At 42.8% G+C, this 25,937-nt stretch overlaps 1 protein-coding gene across 2 annotated transcripts in view; it reads left to right on the plus strand.

Annotated features, from left to right (window-relative positions):
- The window catches only part of VGLL4 (vestigial like family member 4), a 78,179-nt gene that overhangs the window by 10,502 nt on the left and 41,740 nt on the right, over positions 1–25,937 (plus strand). The window contains exon 1 of one of the 2 annotated variants that reach the window (XM_063411395.1): positions 20,601–21,129. The exons of the other annotated variant lie outside the window; for it this stretch is intronic. Within the exon in view, the coding sequence (XP_063267465.1) occupies positions 21,048–21,129 (82 nt within the window). The 5' untranslated portion in view covers positions 20,601–21,047. Of the gene's footprint in view, positions 1–20,600; positions 21,130–25,937 lie in introns of those variants that run through there. 2 annotated transcript variants of the gene reach the window in all.

The raw sequence follows: 25,937 nt of genomic DNA on the forward strand, positions 1-25,937 counted from the left end.
TTAAAAGCATAATCTTGATAATAATTGAGAGGACAGTGAAGGAAAACACCAACTGCAGGTTTAATTAAAGCACTTTGTACTTGGTCTGTGTGGATTTATAGGAACGCTTTTATACTTCCCTCCAATATCTAAACCCAGTGTAAAAATATGGGAAATAATGAGAAAAACCATGTTTATTCTCACTCTCTCAGGGTAATACAGTGAAAATTCTGCTGTGGGCAAGCAGGAGAAAATACAATTCCAGAAAGAAATGAAAGGTTTGGGAACAGCTCATAAATGGCACCACCAAGTCCTGGTTACAACTTTGTATTTCAATGCCTTGGACCAAATCCATACCTGTTGAGTCTTGATTTAGGTTTTGAAAAACTGATAAGAGAACTACATTTAAAAAAAAATAATTATCTGGGATGAATCCATGGTGGTTGCACATGTGCCATCAGTCACATGTGTGCAGGGAAGCCTGGAACTGCAATTCCACACTCCTTGCCTATGAACACTGTTATTGTTGGGCAACAGTTGCTTTAATGTGGTTTCGTTTAATCCACTTCAAATAATTAAGCCAGACCATACAGTTGATATTTCTAGTACAGAAGAATTATTGTGCTTTAAAATCCCTGCCCTAATCCTCTCTTGTAATAAAACCCTCGTGTAGACAAGAGCCACCAAGCAGCTTTTACTGCTCCTCACTGGGAGCAGGAGTTCATTAGGAGCAGGAATTTGGTGCTGAATAAATAAATAGAATAAATATGCAGTGATTGTTTTGGATAGCTGAGCCCAAGAACAGATCCTGCTTCAAGGCAGGGTTGAGGAGAATTTATTATTTTTTAGCACTGTTGAAGAAGATGGTGACTCTGCAAGCTTATTGTTTTAAATAAATAAAACCAACCAAACAAGCAGTATTTGTAGCAGAATTGGACTTGAGTGTTGTTATTGGTGTTGAAGATATTAATGATGAAATATTTCCAGCATCACCAGGGCTGTGCACCCACGCTGCTGCTGTTTGTTGTGTAAATTTATGGCAAATCACGGGCACTGAGCCGGAGGCAGGTTTAAAAATCAATGTTTGCAGAGCTTTAAAGAGCTTCCATCCCACTGTGGGAACAGCAACCTCAGCACTGAAAATACCTGAAATACCTGAATATATAATACCTGAAATACCTGAATATATAATACCTGAAATACAGTGAAAATACCTGAATATATAATACCTGAAAATACCTGAAATACAATGAAAATACCTGAAATACCTGAATATATAATACCTGAAAATACCTGAATATATAATACCTGAAATACAGTGAAAATACCTGAATATATAATACCTGAAAATACCTGAAATACAATGAAAATACCTGAATATATAATACCTGAAAATACCTGAAATACAATGAAAATACCTGAATATATAATACCTGAAAATACCTGAAATACAATGAAAATACCTGAATATATAATACCTGAAAATACCTGAAATACAATGAAAATACCTGAAATACAGTGAAAATACCTGAATATATAATACCTGAAAATACCTGAAATACAGTGAAAATACCTGAAAATACCTGAATATATAATACCTGAAAATACCTGAAATACAATGAAAATACCTGAAAATACCTGAATATATAATACCTGAAAATACCTGAAATACAATGAAAATACCTGAAAATACCTGAAATACAATGAAAATACCTGAAATACAATGAAAATACCTGAAAATACCTGAAATACAATGAAAATACCTGAAAATACCTGAATATATAATACCTGAAAATACCTGAAATACAATGCAAATACCTGAAATACAATGCAAATACCCCAGCTGCTGAAGGCATTTTCAATGACTAAAAGTGAGGAGTTGGATGGAGTTTGATGTGTGAATGCAGCTGGTCCAAAGAAAGTCTCAAGGCTCTTTTGCAGTTTGGTTTTTGGGGGATTGGGAAGTTTTTCCCAGCAGTGGTTTGGTTGTGTGGGGTTGGTTTGTTTTCCCTTTTTCTGGAGATTCACCTGCTTCAGAGGGATGGGAGCAGGACAGCTTTATTTGCACAGATGTGAAAGGGCAGTTTCATGTCATTATTCTTGTTTATTTTCTCTTCACAACTTCGCCCCACTCCGAGTGGAAGTGGGAGGAATTGTAGTGTAAGGACAAGAAATGTTCTGTAGCAAAATATTATTCTTAAAACAAGGAAAGATTTCTAGTAGAACACCATCTTATCCTGAGACTTGCCCTTTGCATTTTATAAAATAGCAAATCTTCTGACAAAGAAATAAATGGGAAAGTCTTGGATTCTGAATTAAGGGGGATTTCAGAATTGCTGCTCATCCATGGAACTGCTGCTGCAGGGGTGGAAGGGGATCCAGTTGGTTTAATAAGGGTATCCTGGGGATGTTTAGGGATCTTCTGACGTCTAAAATATCTTTGTGTCCTTCAAAATTCCTTGCTTTGGACAGTGTTGGGTTCTGTTCTTTTACCTGGAAGTCGTTCCTGATGAAATCCCTGTCTTGGTTTTTCCCAGTTTAGCCTAAATAAGATTTTACCATATAATGGAAAGGTTCTGTGTGATGCTTCTACTAAAAATCTTCCTTCTCCTGTGACTTCCAGGACTCCTCCAGTGATGCAGTTTTTTGTTTTCTAGGACAGCACTTGCTGCAGTCCTGCCTGGTTGAGGGCAACACAACCACTTGAATTCAGATTTTTACTTTGTATTTGGTCAATAAATTTAACAGTGTTTTGTATGCCTGTTTTGTCTGAGTGCTTTCAGAGTTTGGGGGTTTTTAATTAGGGTTTGTCAGCTCCTGGGCATCCTTTATTAACCAGCCCAGCAGAAATTTTCATTTAGAGCTTGGCAACTTCTTCAGGACTTTGGTCGAGGGGGGAGTGAGAAGTTCTCCAGGATAATTTCCAATATGAATATAGATGGAATCACCACATGGCCATTTGTTTCTTCTTTTATGGCTAATTAAAATATTGATTTGGTTGTCTTTGTGCCACCTTGCTTCAGAGAAGAGGCAGATACTTGATATACACAAAAAGTTGGGTCTTAAATATCAGAGGTGTGATTAGACTGGTGGTGTTCTGCAACTCACTTTAATACCCTGGGCTCTTTAATTGTGGAAATTAATGTGCAGTTAAGTGATGGAATAGTTTTTATGATTTAGCAGCCGTGCTTGTGGTCAGAGCTTATCTGTGCTGTCCAGCAAAGAGAAACTGAAGTTTCCTGGAGGAAAAGCTGTAATTTCTAAGGAGCAGTGTCAGCAAAGATCTGCATTTGTAATCCCTTAACAGCCTGAGAGGTGTTAAAAGTACATTTATCAGTTTGTCATGTAAATCATGTTTGATCAATGGTGGAGGGAGTCCTGTTAGTTTTGGAGTGGGATTTGTGACATAAATCATCTTTTTTTTTATTTTAATGGAAGGGGGAAAGTATGGAAATGTGATGTTTCAGCATAGTAATAATGTGATGGAAAAACAGAAGTGGTTCAGTCCTTGAGATGCAGCCTGAATCATCTGATGTGGTATAAACACCAAAAGCTTGAAATAATAAAACTCTGAGTAATAACATGCAGAGCGTTCTGCTTTCAAAATGATGAGCCCCACAGAAAACACTAATATCCTCTCTGTTTTAAATATCAGTAAAGCTGATTTTTAGTGAAATATCTGAATGGCTGAACTCCTGACCCTCTGCTTTTTGTCTTTGCAGAACCTTTATCTGTTTGTGTCACCCAGGATCTCACAGAGTGGCTTCCTGTGGGTCCTGTCAGGGCCATCCCATTAATTTTAGGATTTTCTTGGAAGTACCAGTGTTAGGTAGGACAACTGCTTGCTTGGCTTGTTTTGTTTGAAAAAAAACAATGAATTATTCTTACCCCCAGAAAGTTTCACCCTTTTTTTTTCTTTTTTCCCTCCGAGTTTATTGTAGCAAGAAAACAAAAGGATGTTTTCAACTTGTTAAATAGGCTGGAAAATGGGGCAATTGTCTGCCTGTAGCAGGGGATCCCCATTAGCAGAGCCCGCGGAGGGATGGAAATTCCTGCAGGAACAAAGGGCCTGCGTGTTCTTGGGAATGAATTTTTTATAAAGTTCAGCTGCCTGCAGTTGGTAAACACCTCACAGCATCCTCCAGACAGCCCAGATGCTCCTGAGCAGCCACACAACTGGGGCTTCTCTGCCCTTCTCACTTAATTAGGGATAAAATAGCCATAAAAATAATAAGGATAAAATATGGCATTCCCCTCCCCAATAAATGGGGTCTGCTGGAACTTTATCTCTCTAAACGTTGCCTGGCCAGTGGAGGGGGAGGAATCTCCTTGCTGGGCTGGAATTTGTCATCAGATCCCCAAAATCAGAGCTGGTGAGGAGGTGGCACATCCCATCTGGGACCTGTCAGTGCTCGTGCCCCTAAATGATTGTCACTGCTCAAATGCTGGGCTTGGGCTTTGTCTGTTTGACAGAACTCGTGCCTGTTCCAGCCTCAACTCCCCAACAGCGCAGGGAAATCATTCCCTGCTTGGGTTTTGTCTGTGGGGATGGAAATCTGGCCGTTCTTCCCAGGGCACGTATTATTTGGCGTGTTTAATTTGGTTTTAGAAAGCAAATATCAAAGTTGTTTGTTAATTAGAAGTGCTGGAGGCTGAGTAGGAAAATGCAGGATGTCCTTTAGGAGCACAGAGAACACGCAGGACATTCCTGGAAATGGCAGTGCCACACCAGGAGAGGCAGAACTGGGCAGAGGAATTCCAATATTTCAGCAGCACTTTGGATTTGGCATATTTACCACTTTCTCTACATTTTTTTTATGTACTTGTGAAAAAGAAAGTTTATTTTTTTGCTAAAATTGAAGAAGTTTAATAAAGAGACAGAGGAAACAGAGGTAAAGGGTTAAATGGCTGGGTATTTGGCATTTACCTAAGAGTACACTTAGTATTTTTGGAGACATTCTTTAAATACTTTTATTACATCAGTCTGATATATTCACAGGCTATTATGCATATTCATACTTTTTCATAAACCAGTTTATATATTTTAGGAACTATTTTCTGTGGTCTTTTCTTGGGTTTGTTTTTTTGGGATATGTGTGTTTTTTGGCTGTGGTTTTGGTCCTTTTTTATTATTTCCACTTTGGGCTATACTTTCTACAGAGGGTAGGTGCTGATAGTTAACATGTTAGCAGTAGGGTCTTTATCACATCTTTATGATAAAGATGTTATTTTAACTAAGTAGTTAAAATAACTTCAATTACAAGCATAACTATATATTAGCTATTTTACTACTATTTTCAAGTTTTGTTAATAGCAGAAATAAAAGCTATATTTATACAGCAAAGTTATTCTAACATTACACATACAGCATTTATCTTAATGTTTGCAAAAAGGCAACAATATAATATGTATTTATAACAGATTTGGCATATTTACCACTTTCTGTACTTATTTTTATGTTCTTGTTTCTGGAGGTACTTATTTCAGCACTTGATGAAGGGCTGGAATAGAGCACTTAGCAACTTCCTCTGTGTCTTAAACCAGGCTCAACATTATAAACCCAATCCTTCTAGCAGCACTTAAAATTGCCTTTAAATTAAAAGTTAAAAGTGAAAATCGAGGTGGTCCAATGCAACCTTCACTCCTCGTTCAGTCACAGAGTCTTTAGTGAAATATCATAGAAATTTTACAGTTGTGCTGTAAAAAACAACACTGCAAGCTCTCAGTTAATGAGCATGTGTTTGGAATTTTCTGTATTCCCTGCCTGGGAACCCAGACTTTATTTATGGTATTCCATTCCAATTCTGACCCGGGGGAGGAGGGAGCTGAACGAGGATTTTCAGTGCAAGGTGAGTGTCTGATGGAATCCCTGTGAACAAGGAGAGGACACAATTACCACACTGCTTCACTGACTTCTGCCTTTAGTTCTCTTGTTCAAGAAGAAAAAAAGCAGCAGTGCTTTGCTTCAGCCTGAAGAGAAGCTTGTTTTTGCTCCAAGAAGCAAACACCAAAATGATTTGCTTTATTTTTTTGTTTATTTTCCCTCTTTTGGTGCTGACTCAAAAATCAGTTCCCTGTGAAAGCAGAAATCTGGCTGCAAATCTGCTGGGCAGCTATAAACAATGTCACAGCAGAAAATTCTGTCATCCATAAGCTTAAAAGGAGAAATGCTTCTTATTTAGCAAATTGAAGAGTGATTTATTGCTCTCCTCTGATTTTTTCCCCTTTCTGTTGTGACTTTAAGCTTAATGACACATTCATTGAAAGGTACCCCTAAAAAACTTTGAGTATTTTTGTGCATCCCCTACAACAGTGTTGTGCTGAGTGATAATAATTTCATAGCACTGGAATAAATTGGCTTTAGATACACATTTATTGCTGTGTAAGGCAGAGAAATTCTGAACAGTTGGGCAGAAATCAGGCAAATAAACACAAAATCCCTTTGTGTGTTTTCTTGTTTCAAAGGGAACAATTCTAGTACAAGCACTGGGATTTTCTGGAATAATGCCAAGAGCAGTAACTGCTTTTATTTTCTGGGTCATGCCCACGTTGTCTGTTTGGTTTGTGTGAAAACATCTGTGTGTTACAACTGTAACTTCATTACTGGGAACCTCCTGCCTTTATTTGATTTCTGTGGGGCTGGAGGGATCTGACAGAAGTGCCCAGTTCATCCACGGTTCCATCTGTCCCCTGCCCAGTTTCTGCATCCTGATCCACCTCTCTGGCATAATATTTAATTTTATAAACATGCAAAACTTGTGCTTTCCCATTTGAACTCACCTCCAAAATATTAAGTCTATTAAGGACCTCTTTCAGTTGTTTATATCCTTAGATTCACCTCATCAGCAGAAAATAAAATGGTTTTCCAGCAGTGCTCTGGAATTCCAGGATGTTCCAGTTGAGCAGGGTTGAAATCTGTGCTCTTACTGTGCAAGGATCTGTCTTTGGGAGAATTTAAGGATATATATTTATTTCAGGATATATATTTATTTCAGGATATATATTTATTTCAGGATATATATTTATTTCAGGATATATTTTCTTCAGGACATCTTTATTGCACAATGCTGGTACTTACCATAATTGTATCATCTGATGCTACCTTTGTACCTACTCAAATTATTCTTTTATTCCAAAATAATAAATTTTAGAAGTATATTTGAGTAGTTACTTGGCTTTAAATACATCAACACTGATAGTAGTCCTTAACAGAATTATCACTTAATAATGTGTTCATATGTTGAATAAAATAGGTGAATAAAATGACATTAAGAATGTCATTTGTCAGTGTTTGAGTGTGAAGGAAAATAATGGGCTTTGCACTGCGGAAAGGAAGAAGAATTTGGAAAATTTTAACAATTAGATTTGTGTTTATTGCCTTTTTTAAATGATAGTTCCTGATGTCAGTGGAAAGCCCTGAGCTGCCTGGGTGTTCCTGATGAGCCTCAGTGAGCTCCTGGCAGGAGCAGTGGCTCAGCTCCCTGAACCCTTCAGCTTCTCATGACTCCCAGCAGATGTTTTGCCTTTAAAGGTCACCCTGGCTTTGTGTCCAGGCTGGTCCTGGCTCCCGAGCAGAGCTCAGAGCTGGAATGTGGCTGAAGCACAAATGAGATTTTGTGCGTGTCTTGTTCACTTCCGTCGTTACCCAACCAAATCTCACATCCCCACTTGGACAGCAGCTGGCAGATTTAAAATGGTAATTTTAAAATTATTTAAAATGATAATTCCATGTCAGAGCAGAGGTTCTGGGAGCAGCTAGGGCGTGGTGGGGTTCTGAGTGGCTGAAGAAACAATCTCTGGAGTTAGCAAGACTTCAAGATTAGATTTATCCATCTACAGGTAGAGCAGAGGCAACCTGGCAAACCCATGTGAGAAGTGTAATAAAACTTGAATATTGTTCTCTGCCTGCACTCTGGTGTGTTTTTTATGGACTCTTTTTATGGTTTCTGTTCACATTTGCCTGCATGTGTCTGTCTGATTGTCTGGCAGCTCTAGCCTAAATTTATTTTTGTTTTTCGTTCTCAGAAATGGGGCCCAGTGGCTTTAGGAGCTGCTCACTGACCCTAATGCAATCCCATTAATGCCACTTTCTGCTCTGTCATCCTCAAACATTACCTAGGAACGGGAGAAAGGCTGACAAGAGAAAAATGTAGATTTTTACCACTTCTTGTGGCTGTTCCCTCCTGCCCAGCACTGCTCTGTTCCAGCCTGTGCTCCCCTCACAATCCCAGTTTTTGCTAACAGCAGGTTCTGTCATTTCAATTAACAGGTGTAAAGCACTAAAGGAAGAGTTTTATAAAGTACTTAAAGAGAAAGGAAGAACTTTTATTTATTTCTCAGGTTGGATTCTGTCCTGGGTTTGGCTGGGACAGAGTTTTTTCCTTCTCATATAGCAGATTCCAAATACATTTTTACAAACTCCGTGTTTCCCTTTCCTCTTTGGATTCCTGTTCCTCATTAAGTTGGAAAGGGATCATAAGTTTTCCTTTTTAACTGGCTGAAATTGCATGTTCATTGAAGTAAGGGGAAATATTTATGCAAATGATGCTACCTTGTGACTTCTTTTGATTGTTAAAACACAGAGAAGAGAAATAATTTCTCTGCTAGCTGTAAAATAACTGATATTTCCTTTGAGAAATAGAAGCTGTAAATGAAGATTTTGGTTTTTTAAGGTCTCTTTCAGTTTACTCTCTGCATTCTCTGAGGTCTTATTTTAAATTTTCCTTCTACCTGCCATTATGAAGGCAGTGGTCTGTGATTAACGATTGGAGGCTGCAAATGAGTGTGCAACTTATTGCTGGAATTAAATTCCATGGGCCAGCTATTTAATTAAATGTTCCATGTGAACTGGAGTCCTTGATTTTGTATAGCCCTAAGGAAATCCACATAATGCCATTTGTCAAGTAGCTGAGATTATTTTGATTGCACAGAAATTAATTGTTATTAATGTAATGAAACATTTTAAATATTTAATGCTTTTAAGCAATAGTTAATTTATTTTTTAAATGAGATTTTCTTTTGCATTTTGTTGAAATAGTAAGAGATAATTGGAAGGTACTTTTGTTTCAGTTAGGGGTTTGTGTCAGCAGCTTTTACTGAAGTGTACCTGTGCAGTTTGATGGTTTTCTTCTGACAGTGGAGAGCTCTGGCAGTGAGTAAAAAAAGAGGTGAGAATGGGGAAAATGGGGGTGAAGGAAGGACAAGGCTGTCCTGTGCTAGAACATTCTGAGCCAAATCTCTTTGCCATGCTGTGAATCATTGTTTTAGCCCATAATTCATGAGAGTTCAGATATACAAGTATTTGATAAGGTTTAATATCCAGGTGTTTCTGAAGTAAACCTATGAAAAGGAAACTGGTGAAGCACAGGGAATTAATTCTATAGGGAATTAACTGGAGGCTGGGGAGAAAGGAATGTAAAAAGTTCCTTTAAGAGCTGCAACATCATTTCTCGAAGTCTGCTACAATCATATTTTAGCCCATTACTGTTTTTTCAGGCTGTGGGGTTCGGGTTTGTCACTGCACTGAGAAGGAGCTGTTGAATCTGCTGTGATTTAAATCAGTGATAACAGTTTGTGCTGTGGGATGTCAGTGATAAAATAATAACATGAGGGATGAAATAACAGCGTGACAAACGCTGCTGTGTCATCACTGCATCCCCTCCCAGCTTGTTTTCCCAGGTTCAGGCTGTGTATTATCAATTTTACTCAGAAACCAACACAGGAAACCAACTTTGGGAAGTGATCATGGCACAGAAGCAGCAGTTTAGTGAGTTCACTGCTGTGACTGGCACACACTGCATCAACATAAACCATTTGAATTGATCCCAATCTTCAGAGCTTTCACTGCAGTTCAGTCAGGTCAGACCAAGAGAAATCTGTGTAAGTGGGATATCAGAGGATGCCTGTGAGTGTGTGAGGATGAGAATTTGATGTTTCTGTTGGATTTGTGTGTGCTGATTGCATTTGGGAGGCCCCCGTGTCATCTCCTGCCAGCCTGCACTGGGACCTGTTTGTCTGCAATCACTGCTGTGCTGAGCTTATCCCAAACAACATTGCCCAATCCTGGCATCCAGAGGTGCAGGATTTATTTTCAACCTTGGTTATGCAACACAGCAAACCCACCTGTCTCTCTTTTTTTATGGTATCTTGTGGGTTTCTTATCTTCTTTTCTGTTAGAGTCGGGATTAAACACTCGAGAGATGGATTTCGTGTTCAGACTCAGATGTTTATTAATTCTTATCTGTGTTAGTCTCACAAGCTGTGAGTTCTGGCTAACAAAGTAGAAAATTACTCTGTCTCCATCTCTGTACAAGGCCTTTTAAGCACAAACTGTCCAATTAAGAAATGACACCTGAATTATTTTTACTTTTAACCCAATAACAACCACCCATGGCTGCAATGAGGACTTTTCTCCCCAGTTACCAAACACCACCCAGAGCCGTGAAGGAGAAGCTGAAAAAGCAGGACTGGCCTCTGCCCTGAAACCTCCACCTTGCTTTATAGAGATATTCCTGTATTCTAAACCCTGAAACTCTGAGTTTTGCACCCTGTGCTGTCACACACTTCTATCCAAACCCCACAGCCACAATCCCAGAGCTGTCACTCAATTTTGGAGCCTTCTCCACGGCCTCAGGTCAATGCAGGGTTTGCCTGGGGGTCAGTGCCTGGCAGCACAGAAATTCTGGAATTCCCAGTGCCCAGGGCTCCAGCAGGTTTTTTTTTTCTGTGAAATTTTGGAGCTGTGGGGTGTTTGATAACCTCTGGCAGTGCTCAGATCCCGCTCCTGATGCTGAATCCTGATGTAGCTAATTGGTTTCTTTGGGATTGTGTTCACTGCACAGACATTCCTGACACAAATTCACTCTCCCAGCAAGCAAAGGAAAGCTAAAAGGAGCAGGCTTTAAGCTGAGCTGGTTGGGCTGTCTGGGAGTGTAAAATACAGCCTAAATTAGCTCCACAGGAATGGGTTGTTGGAATATTCTGTGGTGTGATGGTTGTCTCTGGAGTTGGTCTGGCTGGAAAGAGGCTTCAGCACATTTTACCAACATTTCTGAGGCTGCCAGAGCTCTGAGGGCTCAGTGTTTGTTCAGTATTGGAGAACCTGAGCAGACAGTGGGGTATAAAAATCAATCAATGCCTGTCAGTAAATGAGAATGATCTGGGAGTGGTGGCTGCAGTAGGAGCAGCGTCACTGCTGGGCTGTGAAGGTTGGGTTAAACTTTAAAAATTCACATTCCACGTGTACACAGAGGAAGAAAAAAAGGAGGGGTGTTGAGATGGGATACAGCTCAGCAGGAACGGATTGTCTTGGTGGCATAAAATCCCATAAAAATAAAGATTCAGGCAGCAGTTTTGCCAGGGGCGATGTGTGAGCGCTGCTCCACCCTGGCAGCACAGCTCATCTCCTGCCTCGTGCTGGGAGTGATGTGAATTTACCTGTGCCAAATCTGCAGCCTGACAAACCCCAAGGATTTACTGGCCTGGGAGCTGGGAGGGTTATTTGTTCAGGAAAAGCAGCAGGCACCCGGTGTGTGTTGTGTTGGTGTTCCCTGTGGAAGCGATGTGTGCACAGGGAGAATCTGTTGGGATTATCTCATCTCACACACGGAGACTTTCCCTTTGATAACTCCGTGAGATGAACTTTGATCTCGGGATCATCTGCACTGCAGGTTTTTTACTGAGGCTGCTGCTTGCCAGGGCTCATTCCCGTGAACAGTAATTAATTCTGATTATTGTGAGGTTTGCGGACGTGGAGTGCTCATTCTTACATTTGATCAGAGAAACAGGACGTCTTCCCGAGACCAAAGTCAGGCGCTGGGGTGTTTTTTTAGCTGAAATTAAGAAGCAGATTGTGCTCCCTGAGACGTGTGAAGGGTCACAAGAATCCAGGAATGTCCAAGATACACATCTCAGCCAGCTTTTCCCAAAGAGCAACATTTCCAACAGCCTTTCCTGGCCCAAATTCCCATTTTCCCAATGAAAAAGGCTGTGGAAGGACAGCAGGTGTGTTTATTTTGGGGTGGGAGACAAATGATTCTTGCTGATGAGGGCAGGTTTTAATTAACCAAAAGCTTTCTGAGTTGATAAATACCTTGGAATTTTCTGATGTGGAAAGCTGGGCTTGCAGACCAGGATGGACAGGAGGAGTTGGCTGCTTCTCTCCCGTGCAGAGGGGAACAAATGCTTCACTTTCTTGGGAGATCACACCTTCCTCGTGGGCCCTGGAATAATCTGAATTTCTATCCAAAGGTAAAGAGGAGTTTGCAGCCTGAGCCCAGTCTGGGAGATTTATCCATCTACGGGTAGAGCAGAGGCAACCTGGCAAGCCCATGGGACAAGTGTAATAAAATTTGAATATTGTTCTCTGCCTGCACTCTGGTGTGTTTTTTATGGACTCTTTTTTATGCTCTCTGTTCACATTTGCCTGCATGTGTCTATCTGATTGTCTGGCAGCTCTAGCCTAAATTTATTTTTGTTTTTCCTTCTCAGAAATGGAGCCCAGTGGCTTTAGGAGCTGTTCACTGACCCTAATGCAACCCCATTAATGCCACTTTCTGCTCTGTCATCCTCAAACATTACCTAGGAATGGGCGGAAGGCTGACAAGAGAAAAATGTACATTTTTACCACTTCTTGTGGCTGTTCCACTCCAGCAGGGTTCCTTTAATAAAGCTTCTCCCGTGGCTTTTTAAACCCAGTGTCAGGGCACGAACAGGTCAGACAGGTTCTGCTGACAGGAGCAGCCAGGCAGGAGTTTTTATTTGGAATTAGGAGCGGGATGGGAGCAAGGCGTGGTCCCTGCCTGCCTTCTGTGCCTGCAGGGAAATCTCATCCCCTGCAATTCTGCAGCTCCACAGGGGTGGGGACTGGCCTTGGGTGAAAACTGCATGTGTTGGTGTGTGCAAGGCTCCTTGCAGACTCAAATTCTGCACATGTTTCGAGCTATTTCAAGAATATTTTATTTACAATTCAATAATATCCATTAATATTTCAATAATATTGTCTTTCACTAATATATTTTCTTTCACTAATATTTTCTTTCACTAATATTTTCTCTCACTAATATTTTCTCTCACTAATGTTTTCTCTCACTAATATTTTCTTTCACTAATATTTTCTCTCACTAATATTTTCTCTCACTAATATTTTCTCTCACTAATGTTTTCTCTCAATAATGTTTTCTCTCACTAATGTTTTCTCTCACTAATGTTTTCTCTCACTAATGTTTTCTCTCAGTAATGTTTTCTCTCAATATTATTTTCTCTCAATATTATTTTCTCTCAATATTATTTTCTCTCAATATTATTTTCTCTCAATAATATTTCTGATCCGCTGTCCATATTCAATGCTAGAAAATTCACCTTTTAAAAGTAAAAATACCGATCACGTGGCTTTGGTTTAAGTGCATTCTTTATATATAATAAAAAGTATAATAATTTCTTCCATTGTGCTACGGGTGTTTACATATCTGATTTCAGAGAGAGCTCAAAATAGTGAATTTGTTCTGAGACAGGAGATCTCTGCATGGCTCAGTGCATTTGATGAATGGGACACCAAAGGAGAAAATGCATTTTGACAGCCTTTATCCATCTACACTTTTAAAAGTTGTTGTCTTCTGCCCAACCCAAACATTTTGGCACTTCACCATCGGCCTTCAAAAATGTTCAGCTCAAAAGTTTTCACTCATTTCCAGTTCTGAGCTTGTGGATTCACTTTGAGGCCTAATTACATGATTTTTTTTATATCTGTCAGATTTAAAGCTGAAAAAAAATAAAATAATTGTGTGCAATATCTTCAGGTGCCCACAGGAGAAACGGGCCTTTAAGAAAAGCATCAGCATTGCAAAATTTTGCAACATTATGGAGCTGCAACATAAAGAACCTGGAGAGAAAAAGGAGCAATACTCTTTAAACATTTCCGTATTTAAAAAAAAATATATTACAATATTTATCCTGAAAACTGATTCCTAAGGCAGGTAAAGAGTAGAGTGTCTGCAGATCAGGATTTTGCCTAAATTTAGTTTATTAATAAACTTATTTATTAATAATCTTATTAATAAATAAATTTATCTTAATAAATTCATCAATATAATTAAAATATCTATTAATAGTAGATAGGTATTATTAATAACATTATTATTTTCTTTTTCTTGTTTTCTTTGTGTTTTTTTTTCTTCTCTTGATCCAGAGGACACCTCTTGGCATCATGAGCAAAGGATTTTTGAGTGAGCACTAAAATTTGGGATAAGTGAGAGTGTATTTAAGATTGGGGTTGGTTTTGGGGGGTTTTTTTGGGTTGTTTGTTTGTGTGGTAAAAATATTATTAAGGTCAAATATTTTTGAATTAAGAACAAGACCCTCAATTGGAAAAGAATAGTCTTTGAGTCTGAATGAAATTTCATTTTAATTTAGTGGAGTAGGTTGCAAGTTATATAATTGGGTTTTGCAATAGATACTTATTAGTATTTTAATCTCAAAATTTAGGGTAAGTAATTGCTGTGATGTGTAGAAATTACTTTGTTTCGTAAGAAAAGTTGTGATTGATTTTAGTGCCTGGGACAGCATTGGGAATGCTGCTTTTATCTCATTTATAAATGATTATAATTATTGGAACGTTCAGTCTGTATGCAAGCAGGGTTGGCTCCACAGATTTACATATGTTGACATCTAAGCTCAATTAGGCCCTATATATATATATTTATATTTAAAAAGTGTATTTTATGTCTTGCCAAGTGAGCTATAAGGGGAAATGTTTTCAAAGACTTTAGCAGTCTCAGAGTTCTCTGCTTTATTTCTAAACCCTGTAATTAGTGGCTTCTGGAAACTGGATTTGCTTCTCCCCAAAGCTGAGGGATAGGCACAGTAATTTTGAAATCTAACCTCTAAACATGGTCTGGCTCCAAATTTTCCTAAGTTAAAAGTGGTTTAAATGCCTGAGCATCAAGCTGACTTAAAATTGGCTTTTTTTCTTTAGTAATCTCTCATTTTTTTTAATTTTCTTGTTTTTTATCCTCTCTTTTTATATCTTTCTCATATTTTTTTTATATCTTTCTCATACTGGAAAAATATAAAGTAATTTTTGGCCTGCTAACACAATGTCAGGGCATGGCAACATTTTCACTTCACTGTTTGCATCTGGAGGCTCTGGTGGTGCTCGAGACTCTTTGTAGTTCAAGCTGAATTATGTTTGTGATTATCATCAACGCTTCAGAAATCTAACTTAGCATGTAAATAACAGTAAAGATTATCAAGTTTTTAATTAGCACGTAACAATTTTTCCACCCAGATAAACCAGATTTATCTGTTGTGTGCTTTAGCTGTGTTTTTGTTCTCAGCCCAGCCTAAGAAAACAAAAAGAGAAAAACAGCAGCAAACTGAGAGCTGCAAGATACCAGGGAGAAATGGAAAATATTCTTGATAAACCAGAGGCCTCACCCAGCTCCCCTGTGCCTGTTTTATATATTCACCCAGAATTAAATGTGGTTTTTGGCAAAAAAACCCAGCCTACAAGGGAAAGCTCTGTCCCAAATTCCCCCGAAAAAGGCTGTGGAAGGACAGCAGGTGTGTTTAGTCTGGGATGGGAGACAAATGAATCTTGCTGATGAGGGAAGGTTTTAATTAAGCAACAGCTTTTTGAGTTAATAAATACCTTGGAATTTTCTGATCTGGAATGAAATAGCTGGTCCTAAATCACTCAATATTTACAAACAAGTGATCTGAAATTTTTATTTACCATCTCAGTGAGGCGCTGTTTAAAAATCTGTGTGTCTTTAAAGAAGTGAGCAGTACAGAATCAGAACTGAAGGACAGAATAAGAGATGTCCTTTATATACTTTCAATAAGAAAATAAGGCATTTTTTAAAAATAAAATGAAAATGAACATAAAATTTTAAGAAACTAAACTTTGTTAAAAATGAAAAAAAATGTTTTAAAAAAAAATCCATCTGCCTAGGCCCTATAGGTGCTTGCAACTCTAGACATTCTTAGGCAGGGCTGTATTTTTGGTTTCCTTGGCATTTTGTTCAGTGGGGATTCCTATAGTGAGTTACCCAGCACTTTGTGGCACTCACACACTCACAGATTTCCTCACTAGATAATGCTTGGGTTTTTTAAGCAGCATTCCCCAAGTTGAGGTTATGACAAGAATGATAGAATACACAAATTATTTTGTTACAAGTCGATTTTGGGTGTAAGGTTCCTATTTCAGTTTTGAGAAGCTCCTTTGATAATTGAAAAGCATCTTCTGTGTTCTCTAATGTCTGCACGCTGTTGAAACCTTTAAGTAGGGGACAGGTAAAACAGGAAGGCACCAGCTCAGAGATGCTCTGCCTGGTGGGGCTTTCTTTAATTATTGATTTAAGGGAACGGGTAGTTTGGTGTGATTAAAATCAATTTGCAATGCAACTCTATGATTAAGGAAAAAAAAGCAGAAGGATGCACATGGGAATAATGTGTGTTTGATATCTTCTGTTCAGTGGTGCAGCTGTGAGTGCTTAGTGCTTTGTAAGAGGTGTGTAAAGTTATTTTTTGTGGTGTCTGACTCACTGAGGGAAGAGTGGTGGATCTCAGAGGCTTGTACTAGAATTGTTTCCTTTGAAACAAGGAAACACACAAAGGGATTTTGTGTTTATTTGCCTGATTTCTGCCCAACTGTTCAGAATTTCTCTGCCTTACACAGCAATAAATGTGTATCTAAAGCCAATTTATTCCAGTGCTATGAAATTATTATCACTCAGCACAACACTGTTGTAGGGGATGCACAAAAATACTGGAAGTGTTTTAGGGCACCTTTCAATGAATGTGTCATTAAGCTTAAAGTCACAACAGAAAGGGAAAAAAATCAGAGGACAGCAATAAATCACTCTACTCTTCAATTTGCTAAATAAGAATGGATTTCAAAGCAAACACCCCATCTCGCTTCAAGGAGGATTTTTGTTTTGTTTTTTCCCTGTGCAATGCATTCTAACAAATGTAAGAACAGGGATGTTGAGAGCAGCTTTTCCCACACAGTGCAGTGTGTGGAAGAAGAAAAGCCTTTTCCTTCAGGCACATCGCCCCCTAGCAACCCTCAACTCGAATTGGCTCTTCTCTTAGGGGAAGGAAAAAGGTAAAACCTGTTTTTAAATGTTCTTGCTTTGTTTCCCCATCTCCTCCTTGGTGTGCATTGAAGTTTCAGTGGGTGCCTGTCTGACCTGAGGAGTGCAGCTGATAATCACCTTCTCAAAAATGGGATTATGCTGGGCAGCACTGTGTGGCCACTCAGGCGTATCAGAGTGTGTCTCACCTCTATAAATGCTATTTTTTCTCTCAGTTGCAGCACTGCTCACTGTTTCAATAGCTGCTCTCTGCTGATGATCTCCACGGGTGCAGCTTCAGTTGTCTCCCATCTGCAGGGTGCATTCTTAGCCAGCTTTGCCCATTTCCCCCTGGAATATGTTGTGGAGTGCAGGACCAAAGGCATTTATCTGATTTCCTCAGGCTCCTCAGCACTGCCTGAGGCAGTGTGTAGTGTTTGTAATGCTCTAAAGCAGCTCAGTGCGTGTTTAAATGCTCTAAACCCCGTATAAACTCTCACTGTCAAATCTGGATCACAGACTTGCTACATGTTTTCCCTACAGAAATCCAGGTGAACAAATCATGTACAGTTGTAAGGATTTATTTGGATATCAAGTGCTGGTATTGATCTAACTGCTCCTTTTGCTTTCCTCATTGGCTTTTTGTGCTTTCTGAGGTGGTAATGCATGGCTGTGAATTCACTTTCTGTGTTGAGGTGAAGCAGATCCCTGAGAGGCTGATGCTCTTCCCGTGGGATAATTGGAATAAAATCCCGTGTAAACCCCCGGAGCCCGCGGCTCTCCCGTTACCTCTAGAGGCTGCTGTTGTGTTAAATAAAGTTCAGTGGGCTCCCAGCAGATCCAGGTCTGGGATTCCCTGCCAGGAGCAGGGAGTGCAATCCCAGAGGAAACACTGCAGACAACGAGAGGCAGAGGTACCTCAGCTCTGTGTTTGCAGCTAGCAGGATGTAGAAGGAACTGATGAAAAACAGTTTTTCCTGGCCCTGAAAAACTGGCCAGTTTTTCCTTTTTTTCCTGGCCCACTGATGGGCTGATTGTTGGTTTCAGGTCAGTGGAAGATCTCTCACACCCACGAGCAGCAATCTGAATTGAGAATTCCCTGACAGGAACCAAGTACTTTACCCTGACTCTGACAGTATTTGAGGTTAATGTCTGCTGGACTTGGGTTTGTTGAGCTGATAAAATTTTCTTTCAAAGAAAGTTTTCCTAAGAGTGGATTTTGGGTTTAAAATGCAATATAAGGGATAATTTTACATTGATAATTCCCCCACACACTTTCATTGCCTTGTTTTCAGCACAGATATTTTAATTTAGAAGTTCAAAAAGCTCTTGGTGTTTGGTACAGTTTATTATTATTATTTATTGTGAAGCATGTTCATTATGCAACATTTGACAAGTCCAATCAGAGTTTGTACTGAAATGCTGAAAGCCATTCACCTAACAGGGACCATTACTGCCTAAAACCTGCACACCAGTGACTACTGGTCTAATAAAGAAGAATTAACTCCTTTATTAGTGTCTGGACAGCACTCCTGAGTAGTCAGGGGTTTGTGGACAACACCCAACCACACTTTTCCAAACAGCTTGAGAAATATGAAACTTTGAATATAGAGAATTCAAATTGGAATTGCAATGCCCATGTGCACCCCTGTCTTGTAGAGCAAGATCTAAAGGAGTTTAAATAGTGTTTTCTTCCTCTTCACCTCCCACAAAAATTTAAGTATTTTAAAGTGAAAAAATTGAGTACTTATCTTCTTGTCCTTCCCAAGCACCCAATACATGTGTTTCATTTATGTGAATTCAGGGATGCTCTCAATGTTGAAAACCGTACATATCAAAATATTGTCCCCAAAACTGGTGAGCAACTTGCATTTCATGCTAAAGAAACATGCCTCTCTTTTTTAATGTTGTAGGTGTGGATTTTTATTGTTGTTTATATCTTATGTCTTTATTAGATGGCTGCTTTAATTTGGTGGATTGGTGTAGAATATCTCTGAGTATGCACAACATGCAAAACTTCTTGTGCCCTGCTTAAAAATCACCATACACTACTCTTTCTAGAAAATATGCTTTGGTCTGTGTGGTTGCAACTTTCCAAAACAACTGCAACTTTTTATTAGATATCATTCAAGAAACGTGCTGTTATTTCAGCATTGTGTATCTGGAGTAGAAACCTTTTTTATGTTCTAGGCAATCTTCCTTAGAATATTCAGTAGACACTAGTGAATTTAAACTACCTGTTCTTACTGAAATACCCCGAGCATTGAAGCTGTAACTCTCAAAATGTCATCACAAAGTGTCACTCTGTGAGTTGCCTCTGTCACATCATCCCTCCCCCTTCTCCAGCACAGGGGAGAAGTTCTCAGGGTGGGAATTCAAGTGTTTTATTGGTTCTGCCCTTGTGTGTGCCGTGAAGATTCCCTATCCCAGATGGGCAGGGATGAGCTGTGCTCCAAGCTGAAGAGGGCAGAGGGAGAATTAGGATTCCATTCGCTTTCTTTATTTCTCTTTTGGTACCTTCAGGTGCTGCTCAGCCGCAGGAAATGCAGACTGGTGCCCGTCAGGTCCGCACACGCTGCCACCCTCCCAGGATGGGTGGCACACATCTGTGTGAGCCCTCTGTGCCACAGGCTGGGGCTGCAGCAGGGCAACACCATCCCGGGATGGGAGAGCTGCAGAGGGGCACCAGCCCCATCCCGGGATGGGAGAGCTGCAGAGGGGCACCAGCCCCATCCCGGGATGGGAGAGCTGCAGAGGGGCAGGGCAGCCCCATCCCGGGATGGGAGAGCTGCAGCAGCACCAGCCCCATCCCGGGATGGGAGAGCTGCAGCAGCACCAGCCCCATCCCGGGATGGGAGAGCTGCAGAGGGGCAGGGCAGTCCCTATCCCGGGATGGGAGAGCTGCAGAGAGGGAGGGCAGCCCCATCCCGGGATGGGAGAGCTGCAGCAGCACCAGCCCCATCCCGGGATGGGAGAGCTGCAGCAGCACCAGCCCCATCCCGGGATGGGAGAGCTGCAGCAGCACCAGCCTCCGTCACCTCTGTCATCTTCACCGCAGCTTCGGCTGCCAGAGATCCAGAGCCCGGAATGTCTAACCACTAATAGCCCTTAAAAAATCCGATCTGGCTGTGCTCCGATGGAATTGTAGCAATGCGTGCGATGCCTGTTTATACGCAGGGAGAGAAACCTTTTAAAACTATTTTTATATAAACTATATACACGAGGAAATGCCACTGCCTCACGCCTTTTAATTGTCTCCCTCATTCCTGTGATTCCATTTATCATTCCTGTGATGCCACGCCGTGATTCCACGTCTGCTGTTGCCGTCGAACCGCATTGCTGCCCGCTGTAAGGCGCTGAGGGGAGCGCAGAGGGGCAGGATCGGTTTTAACCAGCAGGAGCCCGTGCCCGGAGGAGGCCCCTCCGCGCCGCTTCCTCCGCTCGCAGCCGCCTCCTCCTCCTGCCGCCGCTGTTTCCTGTGCGAGCGGCTCTGACGCGGCCGTGCCCTCCCTCTTTCCCTGGTTCCCTCCTTCGCTGGTTCCCTCCCTCGCTGGTTCCCCGCCGCCGCCCCCCGCTCGCCGCCGGCTCCGCAGCACAAAGCGGCCGGGGCGGGCGGCAGCGCCTGCGCGGGGCGGGCCGGGCTCGGGGGCCGCGGGCTGGGAGCGGGGCCCGGCGGGCAGTGCCGGGCACTGCCGCTGTCAGCGCCGGCGCTCGCAGCGGGCTGCGCCCTCCTCCCTGCCTGCCCTGCCCCGCCGCCTTCGCTTTGCTTTTACGCTCTTTTTTTTTATTATTATTTTTTTTTAAACTTGGAAGAACCCTTGGGAAGGCCCCGCACGGCTTCCCCCCGCCCCGCAGCGCGTTCCCCGGGCTGCCGGAGCTCGCTCCCCCTTCCCGACCCGCTCCAGGCTGGGCCTCTGCTGGGGTTTGGAAGCCGGGAGCGCCTCGGCACCGTCTGCGTCCCCCTCCCGGAGCCGCTCCTCTCCGCCAGCCCGATAAATGCTGTTTATGAGGATGGACCTGTTGAACTACCAGTACTTGGACAAGATGAACAACAATATCGGCATCCTGTGCTACGAAGGTAATAGCGCCTCTCCACGGGGATCAGCGGTGCCCTGGCACGGGGAGGGAGGGGATGGATCCCTGGATCCTCGCACGGAGGGACGGATCCCTGCCAGGGACGGCTCCTTCTCCGAGCGGTGCTGGCTCTTGTTTGTCAGCGGGGATGTTTCTGGAGATCGCCGGTGCGGGACGCCCCACGGGCTCTTATCAGAGCTTTGTTTCGGGGCAGAGATTTCTTTCTTCCAGTGTGATTTTTTTTTTTTTTAATTTTTTTTTTTCACAAGCCGCGTTTTCAGCGCCAAATTTCCTTTCCCTCGCCGGCGGCACTGCTGGCACTAAAGGCCGGGGGGCGGGCGGGGGCTTGTCCGTCTGGGGTTTGTATATCTGGGGCTTGTAAATGTGGGGTTTGTATATCTGGGGCTTGTAAATGTGGGGTTTGTATGTCTGGGGCTTGTCCATGTGAGGTTTGTCGGTCTGGGGTTTGTCCATCTGTCCCGGCGCCGCGGGGCTGGGCCGGGGCCGGACACGCGTGGGCCGGGCCCGGCCGCTGCCGGGGCGAGTGTCCGGCGTGTCCGCGCGGGGCCGTGGCCATTGTCCGGTGTCCCCCGTGTCCCCGCGGGGCCTGGCCATTGTCCGGTGTCCCCCGTGTCCCCGCGGGGCCTGGCCATTGTCCGGTGTCCCCCGTGTCCCCGCGGGGCCTGGCCATTGTCCGGTGTCCCCCGTGTCCCCGCGGGGCCTGGCCATTGTCCGGTGTCCCCCGTGTCCCCGCGGGGCCTGGCCATTGTCCGGTGTCCCCCGTGTCCCCGCGGGGCCTGGCCATTGTCCGGTGTCCCCCGTGTCCCCGCGGGGCCAGGCCATTGTCCGGCCCCCAGCGCCGCCCCGGGCAGTGCACCAGGCCCGCTGTGTCCGGCGGGGCTCCGCGCTGTCCGGCGGGGCTCCGCGCTGTCCGGCGGGGCTCCGCGCTGTCCGGCGGGGCTCCGCTGTGTCCGGCGGGGCTCCGCGCTGTCCGGCGGGGCTCCGCGCTGTCCGGCGGGGCTCCGCGCTGTCCGGCGGGGCTCCGCTGTGTCCGGCGGGGCTCCGCGCTGTCCGGCGGGGCTCCGCGCTGTCCGGCGGGGCTCCGCGCTGTCCGGCGGGGCTGGGGCTCGCTGCCCTCGCCGTGTCAGCGCTCCCAGCCGTGCAGGGAAGGTGCCCGGGGTGGCAGGGCAGAATGAGTTCGTGAATCTCGGCGGAGTTTTCTCTACGTGCGGCTGCGAGCAGCGGTTATGGCTTGGCTTTGCCTGGGGAGAAAGGCACCACTGAGCTGATTCGGCTTGGCAGCGGCGCTGGTTTTGCTATAGCCACACACAAGCGCCGCGAAAAGCTTGCGCTTTTTTTTTTTTTCTCTGATTCAGCAAGAACGTTTTCCATGTTCGTTCGGAAAGTAAACTTGCTGGAGTTGTCAGGAAAGAAACAATGAGGAGTGTACACGGGCCAAGGAGATATCTGCTCACAAAAAGAGCGCAGGCAGCTGAAGTTACAGTCTTTGCTATCCCCAGAGCAGCATGGCCATGTTCCTGCCCTTCAGGAAGTGCAGGGGCTCCCTGTTGTACTGTTAATATCTTTGTTTCTCCTTCTTTGCTGCGTTTTCTTTCCTGTACAAATATCTCTATATTCATTTGGATAAAGCTCTTTTACGGAAGATTGAGCTAAATAATACACAAGTGGGGTTCCATGGAGTTGAATTCCCAACTTCTTTCTTATCCCATGCTTTCTTTGTTAGAGCAAGAAAACTCGTTTAAAGGACAACAAAAGGAAAACAACTTTCAGGATCCTTTAACTTTTTCATTTCAGGATCCTTTAACTTTTTCACTGCTCTCTGCAGTAATTAGTGTTTTCTTTGGAAGCAGTTGATAACTTCTGATGAAGACCACAGAATTTTATGCAAAGCTTTGTTTATGTAATACATCTTTCTGAGTGTTTGTTGACTAAGTTTTGTTGCTCTGTAGTTTTGGCTCATGAGTTCAATTCATTGTAATTATGCCTAATATTTATGGAAGATTCTTTCCAGCCCCCTTTTTATTCCCCACCTTCTTCTCCAGTAATTGTTATTTAACCAGATCTTAGCTTTAATGGTTCAAAAGCAAAAGAACAGCTTAAGGAATATACTCTACTGGAGCAGTTTTTGTTTAGGTTAAACATCTGCTGCTATTTTCCTTATTCTGGAAGTTAACATTTTTAACACTAAAATAAACACGCACAAAATGAAGAGAAGGAAAGCAAAACTTCAGTGGTGTTTATAGTGAGGTGTTTATATCCCAATGGTTTGAAAAGTGTAAACACTGGCAACATCTGCTCTGAACTCAAAGGGTGTTTTAGAGATGCCTACACATCTTCCAGGCCTCTGCCACAGTATTTCTTTGATAAGTGAGTTGTGTGGGATCTTGTCTTTCCAGGGACACTGTTGCAGTAGTAACTCTATTGACAAGAAAACTCCCTTTCAAACTCAATTAATTAGGATTTATTGAAGGCCACACTTGAACTACTTAAAAATTGATGCCTTCCTGAAACGTACTTTTGAAGATGTAGGATAAGATACAAATACATTGTGTGGTGGGTAAAGAGCCTTGAAATTTCAGAGGAAAGAATGATGGGACTACAGGCCTCAGGAAATAGATGGGTTCCTTGTTCCTTTGGATTCTCTCTTGAAACAGTTGTTTTTGGTTTTTGAGATGATTTCTATGCTGGTGAGATGTGTCAGTGTGTCTCGTGAAGTTTACTGGTGGTTTTACTCTTCTGACAGAAGATTGAGCTGAACAATATTGAGATGGGGTTCTGTGGAGTTGAATTCCCAACTTCTTTCTTATCCCATGCTCGGAACTGTTGGATTTGCAACAGCCTGTGGATCAGAGATGTGTTGATACCCAAGAAATAGGAAAAGCTCCTCCACTGCGTGCATTTGGCAACCCTTTAGTTGTACATGGAGCAGAGGAGTGTAATTTGCATCCCGAGAGGAGTCCTGCTTTTTCTTGCCCAGCAAGAGTCACAGATAGCAATTTGTTATCTGTGAGCTCCAGGCTCTGAGTTCATGCCAGCCCTGGAGAGCCTTCCCTGGCTGGGAGGGGCAGGACCTGCCAAGAACCTCGGCTGTGTCTTCATCTCAGCCTGCTCCTAAATTGTGCCGTTCATGGTCACACTCCAGGCACGGCGTTTCCAGCGTGGAAATGCTGTCCAGGTGCTGCTTACTTCATTCAACACATCTCTGATTTTGGCCTCCTCTCTGGGGAAGAGAGGAGATGGTGATCACAAAGATGTGTCCTCCTGCTGGGGCTGGGAATGGGAGAGCTGGAAGTTCTGCCATTAGCTATCCAAAACTGAGGCTGTGCTGCAGGTTTAGCTCTGCAGGTGAAACCTCACCCGAGATAGGCTGTTTTCTCAAATGTGGGATGAGTTCTTTTATTTTTTGTCGTGAGGTTGGTGAACCGCTGGCACAGGTTCTCCAGAGAGGCTGTGGAGTGTCTGCCTTTGGAGATACCTAAATCCCACCCTGAGCATCCCACCCTGCCTGAGGCTGGCTTTGAGCACGAGGTTTTAAATGACCTCTAAAGGTGCCTTTGTAGCCTCTTGGAAATTTCTGCACACTCGTGTAATTAAAACAGCCACAGCCAGGAAAGGGATTATAACCAGAAATGTGGGGAAAGAGCTTTAGAAGAGGGGTCCATAACTCTGAAGCACAGGATGAAGCCTTTTCCTTTCCTCAGGGTTGTTTGTTTTGTTGATTGTATCCTTTGGAGGGTTTTCTTAATCTCCTTACTGGCTTTGAGCCCCCATGATGCCCCATGGTAATCTCAAATCCAACTGATACTTGTGGAGGAAAATCTGACTTTTAATGAGTTGGTGGGTTGTTTTTTAACAAGTTGCATAAAAACAACATTGAAGTTTTCTCTCCCTCTCTCTCCAGTGAAAGAAAATTTTTACATCATTCAAATGGGAATGCTGAGTTGTCACCAATTGAAGATGACAGTTACATTAGTGATGATCAATCATTTCAAGCAATTTATTGTAATAGTTTTGGTGCAACAGGAAAAAAAAGAAATAATTAGAGAATTGTTGCCTTGGCATCCGGATGCTCATCTTTAGCGTGAATACATCTGATATTCTTCCACCAAACATTTGCTGCCAGTGATCCACAATGGCCAGTTTAATGAGTAGTGCTTTCAGATCATTGTTTTTTCCTAATGAGCTCGGGGTGATCAGGCAGCTCCTGGGAGCCCTGGCTGAGGTGAGGGAGCAGCAGCTTCTATCAAGTGACAGCCGCTTTATCCGGGCAGGAATGCAGGGCTGCAGCATCTGCACCGTGTTCTGTGCTGGAAACTCACTTCACTCCGGCTCCATATTCCTCCCCAGCCCGGTGTGGGTAATGAAATGCTCGGTTAAACAAAGCAGAGCACAGGTGATGCTGCTGTGTGACTCCAGGGCTGTCCAGCCAGGCTTGGCTCCTGCTTTTCCCACAATATTCATGAGGAGGTGCAGGCTCCAGGCAGATTCATTTCGTTCTGCTGTTCCTCACAGATGGTGGTGTGTTGGAAGGCAGATTTCTGCCTTCCTTCCTCTCTCTCTCCCAGTTTCAGATGCTCTGGGTTATTGCTGCATTCTCAGGGCTGGAACTGCTGTGCTGGGAAAGGTATAAAGAAATGCAATAAGATGCTAAGAAATCCCCCAGGCATGTTACTTGGAGCACTCAGAATAGTAATGCAGAGTTCTCTGGATAGTCCAGAAGACTGGGATTTTTATTTTTTTAATGAAGAAAATTGGATCCAGATTTCTAGCAAAACACCCCCTTTTTTGTTT

Source organism: Prinia subflava, chromosome 14 (genome assembly GCF_021018805.1).
Source record: "Prinia subflava isolate CZ2003 ecotype Zambia chromosome 14, Cam_Psub_1.2, whole genome shotgun sequence".
Classification (NCBI taxonomy): domain Eukaryota; kingdom Metazoa; phylum Chordata; class Aves; order Passeriformes; family Cisticolidae; genus Prinia; species Prinia subflava.